Source organism: Salvia splendens, chromosome 11, assembly GCF_004379255.2.
Source record: "Salvia splendens isolate huo1 chromosome 11, SspV2, whole genome shotgun sequence".
NCBI lineage: Eukaryota > Viridiplantae > Streptophyta > Magnoliopsida > Lamiales > Lamiaceae > Salvia > Salvia splendens.
Genome location: NC_056042.1, coordinates 32,963,595 through 32,986,363, shown reverse-complemented (window position 1 = coordinate 32,986,363; position 22,769 = coordinate 32,963,595). Strand labels below are relative to the sequence as shown.

Sequence of the window (22,769 nt, the reverse complement as noted above, 5' to 3'; positions counted from 1 at the left end):
AGGAAACTCACCCGATTGCCTTCTTTAGCAAGAAACTTGGGCCTCGCCGCCGAGTCGCGTCTACTTATCACAAAGAATTGTACGCGATTGTCGAGGCGGTACATAAATGGCGTCAGTATCTCCTGGGAAGAGAGTTCATTATTAGGAGTGATCAAAAGAGTTTAAAAGAACTGCTCCAGCAGATAGTGCAGACGCCGGAGCAACAGCTATATGTGCGTAAGCTCATGGGGTATAAGTTCGTTATCGAGTATAAGAAGGGAATCACGAACCGCGCAGCCGACGCACTGTCACGGCGCGAGGCAGACGAGCCTTCCGACGGCACGCACGCAGTAGCGCCCCCGGACGCCGACAACGAGCCAGGAGCAGCGCGCAACGGCGAACTCCTTGCAGCCGCGGCACACCCTATTCCGCAGCTGCTAGAGTTACTTCGGCGGGAAACCGCGACGTCCCCAGAAATGCGAGAGATCGTGGGCGACATCAAGGAAGGTCGGGCCCCACCTCATTTGACCTTAGTAGACGGCCTGGTATACTACAACCGGCGCTTATTTGTGAGCTCACGGTCGTCAGCAAGGATGCCGATTCTGACGGAATATCATTGCTCGCAATCGGCGGGTCACCCAGGGTTCGAGCGTACGTTGCGCCGCGTGACTGCCGAATTTTACTGGCCCAACATGAAGAGAGAAGTTAAGAGGTTTGTGGAAGCATGCATTGTGTGCCAGACGACGAAATACTCGACCCAAAAGCCGGCCGGGTTGCTACAGCCCCTGCCAATTCCGTCCCAAGTATGGGAAGACGTGTCCATGGACTTTATTACAGGCTTACCTCATTCGCGGGGCTACACGGTAATAATGGTGGTTGTAGACCGCTTGTCAAAATACGCACATTTTGCTCCGTTGCCAACGAGGTTTGATGCTTTACGCGTGGCTCAACTGTTCATCAATACAGTCGTGCGCCACCACGGTTTTCCAAAGACCTTGGTCTCCGACAGGGATTCAGTTTTCTTAAACCTGTGTTGGAAGGAATTAATGCGGCTTAGTGGCACGAAATTGAATTTCTCAACGGCGTACCACCCCCAGTCGGACGGTCAGACGGAAGTGCGAAATAGGGATTGGAACAGTACTTGCGCGCGTTCACGGCCGATCGACCATCCAAATGGGCGAATTTCCTTCCGTGGGCTGAGCTTGCTCTCAATTGTTTTCATCATGCGGGCTTGGGGATGTCTCCCTATAAAGCGCTCTATGGACGGGAGCCGCCAAACTTGGTTTATGCGGCCCCTTCACGGGCAACGCCTCCAGAAGCGGCGGAGTTGATCCGCCAACGAGGGGAGCTGTTGGTGGAGTTACGGCGGAATTTAGAGCGCGCCCAGCAGCGTATGCGCGAGTCAGCCAACAAACACCGTCGCCATGTGGAATTCGAAGTGGGTGACTTGGTTCTTTTGAAACTCCAACCTTATAGGCAGCATTCGGTGGCTCGTCCTCAGTCAGCCAAACTAGCACGACGTTACTACGGGCCATTTGAGGTGTTGGAACGTGTTGGACCGGTCGCGTATCGCTTGCGGCTACCGGAAGGGAGTAGGATTCACAACGTCTTCCACGTAAGCCTCATTCGCGAATTCGTGGCAGACGGCACCGCCGGGTTAGTACTGCCGACGGAGTTCTGTGGGGACATGCCGGTGGTTTATCCGGTTCGGGTATTGGATAAACAGGTTTTATGGCACGACGATAGACCCGTGGAGCATGTGTTGGTTCGCTGGTCCGATGGCACCGATTCGCCTACGTGGGAGCCTCTTGAACTGGTGCAGCGGAAATTTCCAAATGTGCTCCTTGAGGACAAGGAGGTCGCTATGGAGGGGGGAGTTGATACGAACCCCACGTCAGAGGCAGCCGCGGGAAGGCAAACACCGACGGCGACGCCGGCGACAGCAGTGGAACCAACGCCAAGCGCCGCGCCGTCGGGGGAGAAAGACATGCACACGTCGATCGCGACGACCAAGGCGAAGAGGAACCGACGTCCGCCCGATTTGTTCGGGGATTACGTCCCGAAGTAATTAGGAGTATTAATTTCTTTTTTATCTTTTATTTTTGGTAATTAGTTATTTTTGTTAAATATTTATTTCGGGTTTTCTTTGTGGTTCTTTCCCGAGATGCGTTAGGATTAGAAGTCGAACCACCCTAGGGTCCTTAGTCTATAAATAGGGCTATGTTCATTAATTCATTCATCAATAAAATTTACATATATTTTTGCCCACAAAGAACGAGTTCTTCCTATAATCCTAGCTTGCCGCTGCCCGACGGAGAGCCTCCGCGCACAGCCGCCGCTAGCATTTCCGCCGATCCCTCTTCACGGGACGCCGGAAAAATCTGGGATCGCCGAGCCATCGAGCCGCCGATCATCGTTGAGGAGTGAGTCCTTAACATGAAACTTTTTTAAAAAGAGAAAATGTGACATTTTTTGTGAGATAAACTAAAAAGAAAAGTGTGACATTGGGTGGGACAGAGGGGGAGTACAATTATATGTGCGAGAAATAGGAGAAACAAACTAAAGGAAATTGACTTAATATTTTTCATAGTCAAAATGGTTTAAAAGGTTGAATAATCTAGTTAAGGAAAATGAATTAGGAGGAAATCTTTTCCCTAAATGCTACAAGGAAAAGAGCACTTGGAAATATGATTACATGAGTTGGTAGGCCATCCACATCCACAGTGGGGCGGACGATAGCGCACCCGATCTGCTACTGTGGCTCCGCGGACGACAGACGATATGTCGTCCGCGCCCGACGCTTAGTCCGCGGATGAAGCGCGGACGATAGGACATCGTCCGCCCTATCGTCCTCCCACTGTGGGCGATGCGGACGATGCAAAGCGTTTTTTTAAAAAAAAAATCGAAAATTTGTTATATATATACCCCAGCTTCACTTTTCATTTATAACTTTTCGATTAACTTTTAAACTCTTAAATTACGCTATAAAATGGATTCTGGTGGATACTCAAGTCCTAGTAGCCCGATGTTTGGAGATGGCGCACGGTGGCCGGGTACACAACATGTCGAACGATGAGTTGAGCCGGAAGTTAGGGCTTTTGTAGGATAGTCAATTTTTTTTTATTTCTAACCCGTGTAACTTTTTTTATAATCAATGAATTTTTTGCCGTTCTTAGTTAATCGTTGTGTTTTTTCTAAGTTTGCATTTATATATTTGAAAACATTTAAATTAATTAACAAAATAATAGTAAAATGATTAGGGCGCGCCTTAGGGCGCCCCACTGCAGGTGGAAGGGGAGGAGGATAAAAATGCTGACGTGGCGGTGCATAGGGTGGGTTTTAAGGTGCCCCACTGTGGATGCTCTAAGGGTGTCCACAATGGTGGCCCTTGAAGGCCACCAAATGTGGCCCGGCCACCATTCGTAGCTCTTATGTGGCCCTCCGCAATGGTAAAAGTAACAAAATTAACAAAAATAACAAGGGCCACCAAATGTGGCCCTCTAAAAAAAATTTAATTTATTTGCTTTTTTTAATGTTATTTTTTAATTTAACTATATTAAATGCTGGGATGACTGGACCCGGAATTGGGGCGATTGCGGACTCCACATCTGATTGGGGAAGTTGCCGTATCCCGAGTCTCCATACCCCGGGGAATTACCATCTCCACCTTGCATTTTTGTAGGGTTTGGAAGTGTAAAATGAAGGGATTGGAAGTGTAGAAAGAAGTGAAAAAATGAAAATAGAAGTGCATATTTATAAAAAAATTTCAAAATTAAAAAAAAAAAAAAATTTACGCAGCCCGCTGCAATGGAGGGGCCGCGGCTCACACGGCTCAGCCGCGTGAAGGTCGCGGCCGCGGCTCGCCCTCGGCTCTCGGCTCTCTGCAATGGGGGCCACGCATCGAGCCGCGGGCCGCGGCTCCCCCATTGTGGACACTCTAATAATACCCATATTTGCATAATAAAACTTAATCAATCTTTCATTTAAAAGGAAGAAATGTTCAAACCTGCAATATTTCTAATATATTTAATGGCAGAATTGGCTACATTTTCCTTACTATCGTAAAAAATAGAAAGTGTAATTATAGTATATGACTAGGAAATTTTATGGGCTGTTATTTTGTTTACCATTTCAAAATTATCAATATATTTCATTGATAAAAAAAATCCAATTATAGCTACGAATCTAGAATTTGAAAGATCAGATCAATTAATATAGGACTACAAGTGATATAGTATCGGACCAATACTAAAATTTGTGTATTAATGTAGTATCAAACATATATATATGCAGATTTTTTGTTTTGGTATATACTTGGCCACGACAGAATTAGAGGGGGCGATCGCCCTAGACTACCCTATAAACTCATTTTTAGGGTTAATTGGAAATGCCATAGCTACATCTAAAAGATAATTGCTCTGCCACGAGCTCAATCACATCTTGAGGATGATCGATGTGTTCTATATGTAGTATGATAGCTCAGTTGTGAACCAGAAAATGAAGGAAGAAGCTCACTTGAGCTTCGGAGTTTCAGTAGCCGTTAGATCAAGTTTTATTTTGGCGATTTAATCTGAGTCGTTGGGATCAAGATAGCCGTTGATCACCTTTAGGTTTAAATAGAGTTTGTTTAGTTTGTTAAATCAGTTTTTCCCCAATCAAATTTTAAGGTTGCACAACAGTGGACTCGAACCTGAAACTTTTGGCGTCATACATTACTACTTCAACCCGAGATCTTTTGTCTTTTCATATCATTTGCTTTTAACTCTATCTTTAGGTTGTGTTATTTATTTGTTGGTTCTCATTTTTGGTTGTGTGCTTTTTTTTTTCTTTTTTTTGGGCTCTATCTTCAAACCGTGTGCTTCTTTCTGTGTTCCTGTATTAGACTCACTATGTTGGTGGTTTTGGCATTTTGCCTTCATTAAAAATGAGTATGAAAAAATAAATGAAAATTTCCAAAATAAGTTCGAGGCAAGGTGGGAAATAGAAAAATGGAGGAACTGGAATTGCGGCTGTGAGATGAGATTGACAACACATACCTACAGTTGTTGCTTTCAAATAATAGTAGTAACAAATAATTAAGACAGCACTCCCATTGGAATTGGATGGATTGAGTTGGGCATATCCTACCCACAGATTTCTAATCCACATATTTCAATTATTATCATTACTATATGTTAATTACTTTTATTTAAACTATGCGAGTATCGGAGTATGTGTATCTAGTATCGACTAAGGGCACCCGCAACGCTGTGCCGTTGCGGTTCCTATGCCGTTCCGGCGGAACGGTTCCGCGGTGGCACGCGTTGCAGGCTTCGTTCCGTCGCCATTCCGTGCCCATGCCGTTCCTATGCCGTGTCGCGTTCCGTTCCGGAGGAACGCGGAACGAAACGTTCCGCCACGCGCCGAGGCGACGTGGCGGCCTCCCATTAGACGCGTGAAGCCTACTCGCTGCCCCGCGAGTGGCTTCGTCCCGGTGACGCAATAATTCAATTTTTTTTTAAAAATTCGAATTTAATAATAAATTTTTTTTTTGCAACGGTAATGTGACCTTTTTTTATATCCGTTTTGTATTTTTTTTATTTTTTATTTATTTATTTACTCTATAAATATTCCTATTTCATACTCATTTCAATCACAAACACACATCTATTCCTCTCTATTTCCACCCCAATTTTCATCTCAAATCAACTCTGCTTTCCTTCTCCCAAATTTAATCAAACTAATGGATCCTTTTGAACAAATGCGTCAAATATTGCAACAATCACTTGAAGAAGATCGACGACGGGAGGCCGAAGAAGTCGCGCCGCCCCAACGACGCTCCCGTACGTACATCCATCGTAACCGGGAGGAAGCCGCCGCAAGGTTAGTACGCGACTACTTCTGCGATAACCCGGTTTGGGGAGATACGTACTTCCGTCGCCGTTTCCGCATGGACGCGGTCGGCCGTCCCAGCCACACGACGCTGCAGAAATGTACTGCAGCAATCCGCCAGCTTGCGACTGGACAAACGGCCGACATGTTCGACGAATACCTCCACATCGGAGACAGCACTGGGCGAATGTGCTTGCTCAAATTCTGCAAAGGCGTCCGGGCAGCCTTCACCGACGAATTTCTCCGGAGGCCAAGCACGACCGATTGTCAGTTCCTGCTCGACCTTCACGAAACAGTGCACGGATTCCCCGGGATGCTTGGCAGCGTCGATTACATGCACTGGCAATGGAAGAATTACCCGGTGGCGTGGAAGGGGTCCTACACGAGCGGCCAAAAAGGCACCCACCCAACCGTTATACTTGAGGCCGTTGCCGACTACCGCCTTTGGATCTGGCACGCGTACTTCGGGGTCCCCGGGTCGAACAACGACGTAAATGTGCTCCACCAGTCCGACCTCTTGACCGAAGTTTTGGATGGTAAAGCGCCGGCCATCAACTTCGTCGCCAACAACCGGCTTTATAAAATGGGGTACTATCTCGCCGATGGCATCTACCCGAAGTGGCCTACCTTCGTGAAGACGTGCAGTGGGTCTGCGAACCCAAAGCAGGCTCTTTTTGCGCAGAAGCAGGAGGCTGCTCGCAAGGATGTGGAGAGGGCGTTCGGGGTTCTCCAAGCGCGCTTCAACATCATCAAAGCCCCGGCTCGTACGTGGTTCATGGAAAACATGGTCGACATCATGTATACGTGCATAATCTTGCACAACATGATTGTCCAAGACGAAGGACCCGAGGCAGGAAATTGGTTCGACGACGAATCCCCCGGAAGCTCAACCGCAAGTAGTCCGCCTCGAAGTGGAGCGCATCCGTCTATACAAGAACGGTTATCTATTTGTGCAAGGACACGCGACTCTAGTGCCCACACCCAACTCCAACAGGATCTAATTGAGCACATTTGGGCAAATTTTGGCGGATGAAATTATTAAAATTGTGTACTTTTATTTTTTTAGGATTTTAATTGTGTGCTTTTTATTTTTTAGGATTTTAATTGTGTGCTTTTTATTTTTTAAGTTTAAGTTGTAATTTTTTTAATGTTGTGTGTTTTTTAATAAAGTGTATTTGTTTTTTAATAAAGTGTGTTTGTTTTTTAATAAAGTGTATTTTTTTAATTGAATTTAGTTGGAAATAAAAAAAATGAAATTGAATGAATAGTAATTTAAGGAACGGTTAAGGAACGGAGGGTTGCAGGTTCCGTTCCTTAGTTAAGGAATGAAGTAAAAAAGTACAGTGGGGGCCTCAAATAGTGGTTTAAGGAACGGTATAGGAAACAGCGTTGTGGATGACCTAATTATTGATATATTTATAATTACGTACTTGATTAAGACAATTACTTATTTAAACTAACAAAATTCCTAAAAATTGAGAGGTTCAATCCTCGTGGAAATTGAACTGGATTTTTAAAAGTAAATTAAAAATAAGTTGATATGGGAACAATGTGGTATTGAATATTGATGTCATTTCAAATTTATCAATTGGCCAAGATCAAACTATAGATCAAGGTTAAATATAATCGAATATATCTTGACATATAACGATTTTTCAAATTTATCGATTATATCACAATCTTGGTTCAACATTATTATTTTGTTGATTTTATCTATCTTTTGACCTTGTATTAATTTCATCAATTACTTTTTAAGAAAATCATTTCCCAAAAATAAAAATTTAAGTTAAATATCAATATCTTACATAACTTATTTTTAGAAATAAAATACTCCATAGTTTATAGTATGACAGGTCGTGTTACAACTTAACGACCAGAATGAAATTCAACTGATAAAATTGATACTCCCTCCGTCCCTGAAATTTTGTCACATTTCAACTGTATAAGTGGAGAAGAATTAGATAAAAATTAGTAAGCTGAAAATATTATGATAAAATTATAATATTATGAAATTGAACCGTTTGTAGGTCACATAACTGTATTGTTACGTGTGTTGCCTATTTATTTTTCTTTTTGTTCATATGAGCAAAATAGGAATGGTGTCTCAAATCACACTAGCTTCTTAGAGCCTCCGCATCGGTGTGTGGACACCCGTCCGTCCGTCTATGCCAGCGGCGTGTGGCAAACACGGATTTTGCATGTTTTTAAGGACTAGATTTGACTTGTTTTAAATGTCAATCATGCAAATTATGTTCTTAAATTGCATATGTTATACATTTGATATTTTTGACGTGTTTGTTGATAAATGATAGAAAAAGATAGAAAAAGGTGAAAAAAGGCCAAAGTGCAGCAGCCTCTGTTCGAGCCCATTCTTCCAGCGATTTTGAAGTCCAGTCAGTGCTTACTACATGTCATTTTCTTCGTCTTCGAAAGAGCTTCGTGGGGATATCTTGCATGTCTCAATCGGAGTTCTGCAGAGAAAGTTATGACAATTCTATGAATATTGCGCAGTGCAGTCAAAGCTGATGGAAATTAGGCGAAAATTCAAGGAATGAAGAAATTATTGCCCAAATCCCTCCTTTTAATTGCAGATTCGAAAATATTATATTTTCAATTAATTGGAGGATACTTTTTACCATTCTAAATCTTTTTCTAGCTTATAAATACCCATAACCTAAATTATAATCTTCATCTCAGAGCCTCCAATCATTTTCCCTCTCTACACTTCTTCCATTTCATATTCCACCCTTAAATTCATCCATATTCCATTGGAGCGGAGTTCTGCAGATCCAGGCAAGAGACTTCCATTTCATATTCCACCCTTAAATTCATCCATCTTCCATTGGAGCGGAGCTCTGCAGATCCAGGCAAGAGAAGACTGAAGATTGAAGAGTCAACCTTGGGTTTTATCAATTTCTTTCATGTTTCGTACTTTAATTGTAGTTTTTACTTGTCTATGAGTAAAACATCTTTTGTAGAATTTTTGGTATAGATATTCGATTGATTTTCCTTGTTAGCTCTTGCAGTTATTTGATTTATCTGGTGCTTTCTATGTTCAATTGATTAGCTACCTCTTGAATACATGTTAGAGTTGATTAGAGTACTCGGGAGACGAAATAATTGACTTGGAAAAAGGGATAATTCACACCTTAATTCAATAGAACTCGGGAGAGTTGAGGTTTTGAGTGAGGTCTTTGATCTTATATGCTTTTAGGAGTTAGGGGTTTAAGGGTTAGAAGGGGACTTCAATCCTATCACCTAATCTACAGGTTTCTCACCTCGGGAGGGGGTTTAATCTATAATTGTGATCGACTTAATAGCTCTGGAGACCGTAATTCAAGGAAATCGATTGTGTTTTTGGATCCTAAAATTCTACATTCTTAAGCCTGCTTTGTATTATTTCTTTTTATGTTTTTCATTTTTTTGTTTATTTATTTCAGTCTAGTTTAATTAATCAACCCAAAAATCACGTGTCTCTAGATAGTATATGACGCTTAGTATATGGTAGTCAGTTGCAATCTTATTCCCTGTGTTCGATATCCGGTACTGACCTTTAGCTATACTAGATCTACCCTGTATGCTTGCAGGTATTTTTAGTGCTAATAAATAGTGCATCAGCGTGGCACCGCCTGCTCGTTGCTGCGCTCTTGCCGCTGGCGCGGTGCTGCTCGATGCATCGAGCACGTCCGTGCCAGCGAGCAGCTGACGTGGCGCGTTCTGATTGGCCAATTGCATTTCCTTTGGAAATTCATTTTTTTAAATAAAAAATAATATCAAAAATTTTTAAAATATTTTCAAATTCCCAAAAATATGGCCGTTTGTTTTACCGTTTTTCTGGAATTTTTTTGTTTTTTTTATTATTTTTTTATTCCCAAAATTATCTTTAAATACACACATTTATCATTCATTTTTCACATCAAATCATCTCCCATTCATCTCTCATTCATATTTTTTCATATAACTTATCTACATCTTCCTCTCTCACTCAAACCCTCTCAAATGGATTTCACCAATCTCATTGCGGAAGCGGAGCGCGAAGAACAAGAATACTATGAACAATATCGTGTCGCCTATGAAGCCTATGTCACCGCGAATATCCCCGCCCTTTCTCCTCGACCAACTAGATCAACTCGCTGCTACATCCATCGTGACTGGGAGGGAGCCAACGAAAGGCTCGTTGCCGACTATTTTTCCGACCAGCCACGGTTTCCGGAAGATTACTTTCGGCGCCGTTTTCGCATGTCAAAACGCTTGTTTATGCGTATTGTCAACACATTATCTGCACGTATTGAATACTTTCAAACAAGTACAGACGCAACCGGTCGGCAAAGTCTCTGGGCAAACGGCTGACCTCTTCGACAAGTATTTGCATGTCAGTGAGTCAACTGGAATCCTTTTCCTTAAAAATTTTTGCGACGACGTTCGTTCAGCTTTCGGTGAAGAATTCCTTCAGGCACCCACCACCGATGATTGCCAACGGTTGCTTCGTCTTCACGAAACAGTCCATGGTTTTCTCGATATGCTTGGCAGCATTGACTGCATGCATTGGAAGTGGAAGATTTACCCGACTGTTTGGAGGGGGCAACACTTAAGCGGCCACAAAGGCGGCGGCCCAACACTTATCCTTGAAGCGGTCGCCGACTACCGCCTATGGATTTGACATGCATATTTTGGTATTGTCGGATCCAACAACGATTTGAACGTGCTCTATTCTTCACCACTCTTCAATGATGTTTTGAATGGTGTAACATTGGTGATCGACTTCACCGTCAAAACAATAGACGTGAGACTCAAAAAGAGTGCATGTGACCAGTGACAAACGCAGGATTTTGAAGTTGGGGAATTCGATTCTCTGGTAACAATTGTAAGATATTATTTGATGCTAGGCAAGGAAACTTAACACTCCGTGCTAAGTCACCATTTAGTACTTATGAATATAACATATATAGTAATATTTTAAATTATTGGGGGTTCCATGGGACCCAAATCCCCATGTAGGTCCGCCGTTGCATGTGATTAAATTTATTGTGTAATAAATACTACTATTAGCTTGTGTGGTATCATTATTCACAAAATGCACTACCTTATGATCTTCAATGTGCCAAAAATCGAAAATAATTAGACGCTATAGAGAACACTAACTGAATGTGTTAGAAAAGGAAGATATTGTGATTGAAATTAATTGCATCAATTACGTAATTGACAAAAAAAAGTTTTATAGAATAGGATTATTCTTCTCCTTGTACAAGACATAAGACATATGTGTACAAGACATAAGACATATCATCATTTACTTCCTCGGTCCCATAGTAAATGTCACACTTTCATTTTTAGTTTGTCCCACAAAAGATGTCACATTTTCTCTTTTAGAAAAAGTTTTCTCTCACATCAATTATAAAATTATATTTTCTCTCATCACTTAACACACAAAATAACACTTCCTAAAATCACCTAATACATTATATACTACATTTCCTAATACCTATTAGAGCATCTCCAATAGAAATATCCCAGTCATAGCCTAGCCACAAACTCCTCCTGCCACATCAGCAGCACTAAAAACTCCTCCTGCCACATTATCAGGACAAGCAACTGGACAAGCAATAGTCCAGCCATAGTCTAGCCACAATAAACAAAATTATAAAAACAAATAATTAACAATCACACAAAATACGGAATTAAATGTACGACACAGATAGGGGAAAATCAATAATAATATTAAAATTTTAAAAAGTACATTAATTAAAAAAGTACATTAATTAAAAAAATTACATTAATTTTTAAAAAACTCCTCTTCCACACACGAGCCCCCCCCCTCCGCCTCACTCCTCGCCGTCGTCACCGCTTTCCGGTGTTTGATGTTTTAGTATAATTGGATTAACTTGATTGATCAATATGATCATAATGAGACATCAAATAAGTTGGAAGTGCGGAGTGCACACTTGTTTAAATTCGTTATGATTGGACGGGGGTTTGGGGGCAGCGCCCCCGAGAGCGGGGTCCAAGAGGCAGAGCCCCTGGCTGGGGTCGAGCTGCTATACAGAAATCTTCATCCGAAATTTTTTTATTTCCATTGAAGTTGCTATACAGAAATCTTCATCCGGAAATGTACTTTTCGATAATTGAAGGACCAAATTACAATATTAACAACCCGCCAAAATTAAATAAAAAATAAAAAAAAATCGGCTGGCCGATCGCTCACCGATTGGGAGCCTGCAATGGCGGCCAGCCGATCGGCTAGCGTCCGCAAATCGGCGTGCGCTCGCCGTTTTTCTCGCCGATTTGCCGCTCGTCGGCTGCAATGGTTCGGCGAGCGGACCGGCCAGCGCAGGGAATCGGCTAGCCGGTCCGCTCGCCGCCATTGTGGATGCTCTTACGGACAAATGGATCTATATTTATGTAAAGATAAGCTATTTCTAGTATAATCTCTATCCACTAATTATAATCTAAATAATTCTATTAATTTAGTACTCCATTAACAAAATAATTCTCCCTCCGTCCCTAAAAATTTGTCACATTTCATTTTATGCACTCGTTTTGAGAAAATGATAATAAATAGTTAAAGTGAAGAGAAATTACAGTAAAACAGAAAATAATATAGAGAAGACTCTTATCTACATTATTCTCTCTCTTCACTTTAACTATTTATTATCATTTTTCTAAAATGAGTGCAGAAAATTAAATGTGACAAATATTCAGGGACGGGGAAGTATTAGTGTATCAAAATTTTATTTATTCCAAAATATTCATATAAAAGGCTAAATTTGTACTTATTCCATTAAATATAAATGGGTTAACTTTTCTTTTATTTTCTTATTTTTTTCTATTTTAGTGAAACTTTTTAATATCACTAAACTAGAATTAGGCCAAAATTCATGATTTAATTAGTTATTATGTCGATATAAAATAGTACTGTACATAAAAATTTATACGATTTTTTAAAAATAATTGCAAATTTTTAATTATTGAATAAATCATGCATTATATAATAGGCGTGAGTGGAATCAAGATGATCGGTATGTTCTTTGCAAGACGGAGCTAGAGACAATGGAGCACGTTATAGTTAGTTGCAGGGTGTCAAGAAGCTTGTGGTACTACTGCTGCAAGCGATGGAACATTCATATGAGCCTTTACAGAGAAACGTGGTTTGTTTCATGTTGGTTTCTGGATTATAAGAGATAAACCAGACGTAATACAACCCAAAAGAAGGAATACAGAAAGAAAACTAAAACGAAATTCCAATAATTGGAATCGAAACAATAAAACCATAAATGCAACAGTAAGTCGAGTCGAGGAGGCCTCTGTCCGCAAGACGAGATACGCCCTGGTATTGCTCTTGGATTGGCGTGTCGTCCGCGAAAATAAACAAGAAGTACTATATAAAAAATAATATGGTATGAATATTGTCGAATGTATGAATATTGCTCTCGGATTGGCGTTGCGTATTCATACTCGATTGGTCGAAATTCGGATAGAAACAAGAAGAGAGGAAATAACCAATTGTATAGTAGTACTACTATATAAAAAATACTATAGTATGAATATTGTGTGTGAGTAATTATCGTTAAATTCATTTTCACTATTATTTTTTTTATTTCTAATGCCTTAAAAATTATTGTTGATATCCTTAATTTTGCAAATTACTTTAATGAAAATTTGATATGTTCATTTTTTATGTAACTTTAAAAAAAACAACAAAATAAGCTTTGATTTTTTTATTCAAAATTTCAGTTATGAAATGATGTACTACTAATTAACACATTTAGAATTAAAATATTCTCTTTTGTCTTGATGTAATGATTCCTATATTAATAATGATTCTCATATGCACATTGTAATGTACTCCATTTAATACATTGAGTAAAAATGAGACATATTAATCTATATAACTAGTTAAGAAGCTCACTACATCATGATTATTCTTCACATAAGAAAGCAAACTTAAACGACATAATGAATATTTAATATGGTGTCACCATAGGGTTGTCATGAACTAAACAAAAACAAAACTTGAAGTTGCCCATTGAATAATTTGAATCAATAGATTGAGAGTTCGATTTAAGAATTAGAATTAGAATTATCGATAATTTGAATTAGAATTAGAAGTGGTATAGTATATGCTTATAGAGATGGGCTGCTATATAGATTAATGAAACTAAATATGGGCTCAACCTATACATAGGCCCAAAATTCATATTTCATTCCCCCAAAAAATCAGCTTTTGATATTTTTTTTATCAAAAAAATCAGCTTTTGATATTTTTTATTAAATCAACTAGTATAATATTCTCCACTACATACTTAGTCCCTTCATTCCATAGTAGTAGATGCATTTCTTTTCGACACATAGATTAAGGTAAATTGTGTTAAATGAGTTAAGTAAAAAAAGAATACAGTAGGAAATGAAAAAGGTAGAGAAATGTAGAGAGAATAAAGTAAAAGAGAGTAAAGTAAGTGAGAAGATATGTGTTGACTTTTACTTAAAATGGAAATGACTTCACTATTATGAAACGTACCAAAATGACAAAATGACTCTACTACTATGGAACGAAGGGAGTACTATAAAAGTTACTCCCTCCTTTCCCGCTCCATAGTAGTGCAGTCATTTTATTTATTTTTTACGTTCCATAGTAATAAAGTCATTTATCATTTTAGTAAAAGTCAACATATTTCTTTCCACTTACTCTTCTATCTCTCTTATTTTATTCTCTCTCCTTCTTAACATAGCTTAATGGCAATAAAGAACGCTAAGCAAACAAATACTTTATTTAAAAATTTGTGGATACTTGATAATTCAACAAGTTAAAATAGGCATTTTAATAACTGTAGAGATGACAAGAAGTTCATTGAAAAACTGTAATAAACTGTGGTGGAGTGAAGCTGGTAGCGTTGATGCAACTAATACCCAGGGTGGTGGTGGTGGTAGTTGCCGGTGGCGGGGTCATAGGGAACAACAGCGGAAGGATCTTCATAATTGTAAGCCCCCATCGCCGGATACTGCACCGTGTATCCATACTCGGGGCCCACCGACGAAGCCGCCCCACCACCGAACTTGGCTCCGACACCGTGCTTGTACATCAACACCGAGTTCCTCAGCTGCTCCAGCTGCTCGTAGCTGAGGTTCTCCATCTGCAGCGGCGGCACCATTCCGTCCAGCTCCCTCCTCCGCTGCTTGGCCTGCTCCACCCGCGTCTCCAAACCCACCAGCTCCTTGTTGCGCTGCGCCGTGGCCGCCTCGCTGTGGACCATGATCATCCTCTCCGCCGCATTCACCAGCGCCGGAGCCACTCCCCCGCCCCCGTTCGCTTGGAGGAACCTGACATATCATATGATGAATTAGGAAAATATTATTACTCTCTCCGTCTCCCAAATTTTGTCCCACGGGTTTTAATAAATGTAATGAAAAGTGAGTTGAAAAAGTTATTTGAATGTGAGTCCCACTTTTATACATTAGTTTTATAATAAAATGTGATTATGAATGAGTTAGTTAAATATGAGGTCCATTATAAAAAATGGTAAAAAGTGAAATGGAAAAATTTTGTGGGACGGAGAGAGTATTATTTTCGTAAAACACTTTCGCGCGCTTTTTCACTATTTGAGAAGAACCTGTTGGTGACAGCTTCGACGCTGGGGTGGCCGAAGGAGTGGGGCTTGTTGCCCGGGGAGAAGACCACGAGGGCGCACTCGGCGCCGCACAGCGTGCCCAGCTCGCTCGCCTTCTTGAAGACGCCAGCGCGGCGCTTCGAGAAGGTGACTTGGAGATTGGTGTCGTTCTCGATCTTCGCCATCTCGATCTTCTGTCTCCCCTTGCCCTTCATCCGCTGCTCGTTTTCGGGATGCATCATGTGGTCGTTGCCGCCTTCGGGATGCATCGGGTAGTCGTTGTTGCCGTTACCTGATGCGTTCATTGTGATAGTAATTGATTGGATAATGTTTGTGTTTGGTACAAAATGACTAGGTTGAGTTTCTATTTATAATCGAGAGTGATGTATAATTTAGAAATTGGTTTTACTTCATTATTAATTTGAGTAATTGTTCTTGCTGATTTTGTCGTCTTGAGAATCCATCATAGGAAGAGACAAATCTTTGGACAGGTAAATTGTAATTAATTTTCCGTCGTTTCATTGAATTTTAATCATTAATCCAGTTCTTCAAAAATCACTATTGAGGATTCTTTGTTGTGATTATATATAGGTGTCACAATAAAGACCCAATCCTTGACGCAGGTTCGGACACATCTAAAATGAAATTTGAAATAATATTTTAATACTATAATTATAAATAAAAAGTAAAGATTAATTACTTTTGAACGTGAAGTACTAGCTCGTTCTTAATTGTGAATACATGATTAAAGTCACGAACAATAATAATTCATTGAGAATTACTCCCTCCGTCCATTGAAGATGACTCACTGTTCTTTTTAGTTTGTCCCAACCAACCAAGATGACCCATTACTAAAAATGAAAACACATTTCCCTCTATTTTATTCACTCTCTGTTACTTTACTCTCTCCACTTCTCACACAAAACTAAATTGCATAAATTCCCATGCCGTCCAAGGAAGGGGTCATCTTCCTTGGGACGGAGGGAGTACTATTGTTTAGTACACGTGACAAAATTTCTATGGTTGAGAAAAAATTTAGCTGTGAATTAACCTTTATAAAAGGTAAATTTAGGCTAAACATATATGTGGCTGTGAGTTGGATTATTTAAAGAGCGATTCTCGTCATAATATCTTGATCGCAAATTAATTAATAGGTGAACTATAAGAATGTTAACGTGTACACTGGTGTAGAGATGCCACGTGTGCATACACATGATGCGGCCGGGGAAGACATTTATTAATGTAAACCGAACTCAACAACTTTCAAGCTCAAAATTTTCAAAGCTATATTTTATGTAAATCGATTTAATTGCATAAACCTAACAATCGGGTTTATGCAATTAAATCGATTTATAAGGTTTTATCTGGTTGATTTATCCTTTTCCTTGCTCTTGTGGTTGTTTGAATTATTTCTTGTGCATTTTTCGTTAAATAGATTAGCTACCTCTTGACTATGTTAGGTCTAATTAAATTAATTGGGAAATGAAATAATTAACCTAAAAATAAGATTAATTCACACTTTAATCAAGATAGTTGAGGTTTCACGTGCGTTCTTTGTCTTATAGGTTTTGGGAGTTAGGAATTAAGTATTAAAAGGGACTTCGTTCCTAACACCTAATCTACGGATTTCTCACGTCGGGAGGGGATTTAATCTAATTAGGTGACCGACCTAATAACAGTATGGACACAAAAAGGTAATGAGAATTACCTAACTCCATTCCGACTTGAAACGCCATGATGAACCTGTTTATTGAAACACTGCAAAATGTGGCGGAGTAATCACGCCGAAGACGCGCCACCATTGAGCTTGGCTTCGGCCCCGTGCTTGAACACCATCAACGAGTTCCTCAGCTGCTCGAGTTGCTCGTAGGTGACGTCGTCCATCTGCATCAGCGGAACCTGCATGGCTTCGAGCTCCCTCTTCCGCTGCTTCTCCCGTTCCAGCTGCGCCTCCACGTTGGCCAGCTCCTGTTGGCGCTGTAACATGGCCGCCACCTTGCTGTGGGCCATGATACAGATATATTTATTTATTTTATGCATGAAATTGTTAGCTATGATCTGATAATCTGCATATTATTATTTAAACTTATTTTCATAAATGAATAAAGAAAGTATTATTTTCCTAAACTATTTCGTGCGCTTTTTCACTATTTCGCATTTTATTTATATCAGAAGAGGAACCTGTTGATGACAGCTTCGACACTGGGATGCATCGTGTGACCGTTGTTGCCGTTACCTGATGGATTCATTGTGATAATTGATTGAATAATGTAGTAACTATGGAGTATTTGTTTTTGGTACAAAATGACAAGGTTGATTTGCTATTTATAATCGAGAGTGATGTATAATTTAGAAATTGATTTTACTTCAGTATCAATTTGAGTAATTGTTCTTGCTGATTTTGTCACGTAGAGAATCCATGAGAGGAATGAGAAATCTTTAGACAAGTGAAATGTAATTAATCATTAATGAAAGTTCTTCAAAAATCACTATTGAGGATTCTTTGTTATAATTAAATATAGATGTCACAATAAACACACATTATAAGTAATTTTCTTTACATAAAAAACGGAAATTCTTCACATCTAAATGAAATTTGAAATTTTGTTTTATTATGATTGTAAATAAAAAGTAGTAGTACTACAATTTTTGTCGTAAAGATTAGTTACATTTTGACTTGAAGTACTAGCTCGTTCTTAATCGTGAATACATGACGAAAGTCACAAACAATAGAAATTTTCATTGAGAATTACTCCCTCTATCACCCGTTCAGTCCACTTTTGTCATTTTCATTTGTCCCCTATTAAGAGTCCACTTTCAATTTTTATCATAAATGTCAAGTAGGCTCCACATTCCACTAACTCATTTTGCTCACATTTTATTACTAAATTAATATACAAAAGTGAGATCCATATTCCATCAACTTTTTCAACTCATTTTCAAACCTATGCTGAGTCAAATATGGACACATAATGGAGGATAGATGGAGTATTGTTCAAATATGACAATATTTCTAGGGCTAAGAATAAATTTAATTGTGAATTAGCCTTTAAAAAAGGAAAATTTTAGATTACGCATATTTGTTCTCGTGAGTTGCCTTATTTAAAAAGCGAGCCTTGTCGAAAAATCTTGACCCTGAATTAATTAATACTCCCTCTGTCCCTGAAAATTTGTCTCATTTAATTTTCTGCACTCATTTTGGAAAAATAATATAAATAGTTAAATGGAGAAAGGGTAAAGTAAGAGAGAGAATAATGTAGAGAAAACTCTCATCTATGTTATTCTCTCTCTTACTTTACCTTCTCTCCACTTTAGCTATTTATTACTATCATTTTTCTAAAACAAGTGCATAAAATGAAATGTGACAAATTTTCAGGGACGGAGGGAGTAGGTGAGATGTAACGTGTACATCATAGATGTAGCCATGCCACTTTTCCATAGGCAAGTTGTCGGAGAAGACATTTATTAATGTAAGCCGAATCCTAAAAAATCGAGCTCAATTTGTTGAAAAGCTATATTTTCCGTAATTCGATTTAATTGCATAAGCCTTTGTACTATGATCCACATAAACAACGTATAAAGACAATAATTTTCTAAATATAAAAGCTAAAGAATTAATTGGTGGGTCTTAAGCCCTAGGTCGGTCAACCCTTGGACTGATAGATTTGATCTACATCATTAGTGGGTCTTAAGCCCCACGTGTGCATAGATAGGTAGGGATCGAGAGAGGACATTTATTAATGTAAGCGAACTTTATAAGGTTTCGAGCTCAAAATTTCGAAAAGCTATATTTTGTGCGATCTCGATTTAATTGCATATGCCTTTGTACAACAACTCACACTAACTACTAAAAAAGCTATTAGTTTTATAAATATAGAAATTCTAAAAGAATTAATTGGTAGGGTCTCAAGCCCCGGATCAGGCAACCCATGTAATAGATTTGATATACATTATTGATGTAGAATTACACGTGTACATGGAGAGGTAAGGAATGAAGGATGACATTTATTAATGTAAGCGAACCGAGCTCAAACTTTGAAAAAGGCGAGTCATTGATGAGTCATAAATTCATTATATTTTCATATAACTTGCAAGTAAGTAAGAGCATCTCCAACCATTATAATATACTCAAACTCATTTTATTGTAAATGTCACACTAAATATTGATTTTAATCCAACCAATTACACTAAATTCAAACTCAAAAGAATATTCTGCACTCACTTACTTTTTATACTTTTCAATCATACCTATATATTTTATATAAATTACACACTAACCCCATGACACTTGTCAGTACCTTATTAAATTAAATAAAATGATAAGATTTATTAATTAATAAAATAATACATGAAATCTATTATTATTAAATCAAAAAAATTACATAATTTAGAAAATTTAAATACAATAAAAATACTACAAAAGTTATCACTAGTAAAAATAAATTAACTAAATTTCAAAATTAAAATTCATTTAAAGATACCACAAGTATATAAATTAGGCATCGTTTTAATTATTAATGTTTAACTGTTGTTTGTTATACTTGATAGCCTATATAGTTTGATATTAGGCATTAGGCATAATATTAGTTTAAAATTAATTTTTTTTGTCAATTTTTAAACTAAAATAAACCAATTCATAATTTAAAAGCTATCAAATTATGTAGTAATTTACTAAAGCATAACTAATCAATATTAATAGGCATAACTAATTAATAATTCTATTTGTTAATTTAGAAAAAAAAACGGGTGTAGTTTTTTAACTAATCAATAAAATGTGTATATACTAATACGGGCCATCCCACTAATTAATTACCAACCAAATATTAATAGAATAAATTAGGTTATTTTCTATCTTCTTTCTCCCAGCCGCTGGAACGCTGCCGGTAAGTTTTTATTTCTGTGCATTTTCACTTCTCTCCCTTCCCCTCTTTCTTCCCTTTTCCTATGTTGATAAATATAAAATTATTTGGACCTGAATGTAATAAAATAAAATCTGAAAAGTTTTTTTGTATAGATTTTAGTGTGCAAACCAGAAGATATATATTTCTTTTTTCAAAAACCTATCATGGGGTTGGTTTTACAGTACTGTTGAATGTATTATTCTATTGCATTTTAAGTTTTGCAGTATTGTTGGAGATGGTCTAATGAGCTTATATTAGTGGTGAATTAGTTATATTTTGTCTATACTTCGCAATCACAAAAGACTATAATTAAGACTAATTTACATAAATTAAAGACAATAAGGAACACTAAGCAAACAAACAACTTTATTTAAAAATTTGTGGATACTTGATAATTCAACAATAGTAAAATAGGGAGTATTTTAATATAGTAACTGTAGAGATGGGAAGAACTTTATTGAAACACTGTAAACTGTGGTGGAGTAATCACGGTGGCGACGCCTTAACACCGGCCGCCGAAGACGCACCACCATCGAGCATGACTTGCTTGAACATCATCAACGAGTTCCTCAGCTGCTCGAGTTGCTCGTAGGTGACGTCGTCCATCTGCATCAGCGGAACCTGCAGGGCTTCGAGCTCCCTCTTCCGCTGCTTCTCCCGTTCCAGCTGCGCCTCCACGTTGGCCAGCTCCTGTTGGCGCTGTAACATGGCCGCCACCTTGCTGTGGGCCATGATACAGATATATTTATTTATTTTATCCATGAAATTGTTAGCTATGATCTGATAATCTGCATATTATTATTTAAACTTATTTTCATAAATGGATAGGGAAATATTATTTTCCTAAATTATTTCGCGCGCTTTTTCACTATTTCGTATTTTATTTATATCAGAAGAAGAACCTGTTGATGACAGCTTTGACGCTGGGATGCATCGTGTGGTCGTTGTTGCCGTTACCTGATGGCTTCATTGTGATAATTGATTGAATAATGTATTTGTTTTTGGTCGCAAATGACAGGCTTGATTTGCTATTTATAATCGAGAGTGAGGAATAATTTGGAAATTGGTTTTACTTCATTATCAATCTGAGTAACTGTTCTTGCTGATTTTGTCACGTAGAGAATCCATGAGAGGAAGAGAGAAATCTTTGGGCAGGTGAAATATAATTAATCATTAATCAAAGTTCTTCAAAAATCACTATTGAGAATTCTTTTTATAATTTTATTTAGATGTCACATTAAAGACACATAATCAGTATTTTCTTTACATAAAAAATGGAAATTCTTGACGCGGCAGGTTCGGACGCATCTAAAAATGAAATTTTATATATTATTTTATTATAATTAAAATATAAAAAGTACTAGTAAAATTTTGTCTAAAGATTTGTTACTTTTCAACTTGACGTACTAGCTCGTTCTTAATTGTGAATACATGACTAAAGTCACGAACATTAATAAATATCATAGATAATTATTGTTTAAATATGATAATATTTCTAGGGTTAAGAATAAATTTAGTTGTGAATTAGCCTTTAAAAAAGGAAATTTTTAGAATACATGTATTCGTTGTCGTGAGTTGCCTTATTAAAAAAGCAATTCCTATCGAAATATCTTGATTGCGAATTAATTAATAGGCCAGTTACATGAACGTTAACGTGTAAATCACTGATGTAGCAATGCCGCATGTGCATATGTTTGTTGCGGTCGGGAAGACATTTATTAATGTAAGAAGAACCCTAAAAATTTCGTGCTCAAACTTTTGAAAAGCTATCTTTTTCCTAATTCGATTTAATTGCATATGCCTTCATACTATGATGCACATAACTACGTATAAAGCTAATAATTTTATTTAAAAAACTCTAATGAATTAATTGGTGGGTCTTAAGCCATAGGTTGGTCAACCCTTGGACTGATAAATTTTTTCTACATCATTGATCGAAAATGCCACGTGTGCATAGGTAAATAGGGGCCGACATTTATTATTGTAAGCAAACATTATAAGTTTTGAGCTCAAGAGTTTGAAAAACTATATTTATTCGATTCGATTTAATTGCATTTGCCTTTGTACAACGATTCACACTAACTACCAAAAGAAGTTAGTATTTTATAAATATAGGATTTGTAAAAGAATTAATTGGTAGGGTCTCAAGCCCCGGGGGCGGTCAACTCATGGATCGATACATTTGATGCACATTATTAATGTATAATGACGCGTGTACATAGGAAGGTAGGGATTGAGAGATGACATTTATTAACGTAAGCGAACCATATATGTTTCAAACTCGAATTTTAAAATAAAATACTCCTTTATTTTATGAGATTCGATTTAATTGATTAAGCCTACGCCTCCACCCGCCGCTTATGCTGCAGTCGCCGACGCCTTAACGTGCTCCTCCAACCCTAATTCATATTTCACT

The 22,769-nt window shown here is 38.3% G+C and overlaps 1 protein-coding gene across 1 annotated transcript; it reads right to left on the bottom strand.

The window, feature by feature from the left end:
* Positions 1-14,747: 14,747 nt before the first annotated feature.
* On the bottom strand, positions 14,748-15,757 carry LOC121754838 (MADS-box transcription factor 23-like). The gene is made up of 2 exons (XM_042150133.1): positions 15,456-15,757; positions 14,748-15,165 (listed from the first exon to the last, which is right to left on the bottom strand). Exons 1-2 carry the CDS (start codon positions 15,755-15,757, stop codon positions 14,748-14,750), a joined length of 720 nt encoding a protein of 239 aa, XP_042006067.1.
* Between the last annotated feature and the right edge of the window lie 7,012 nt (positions 15,758-22,769).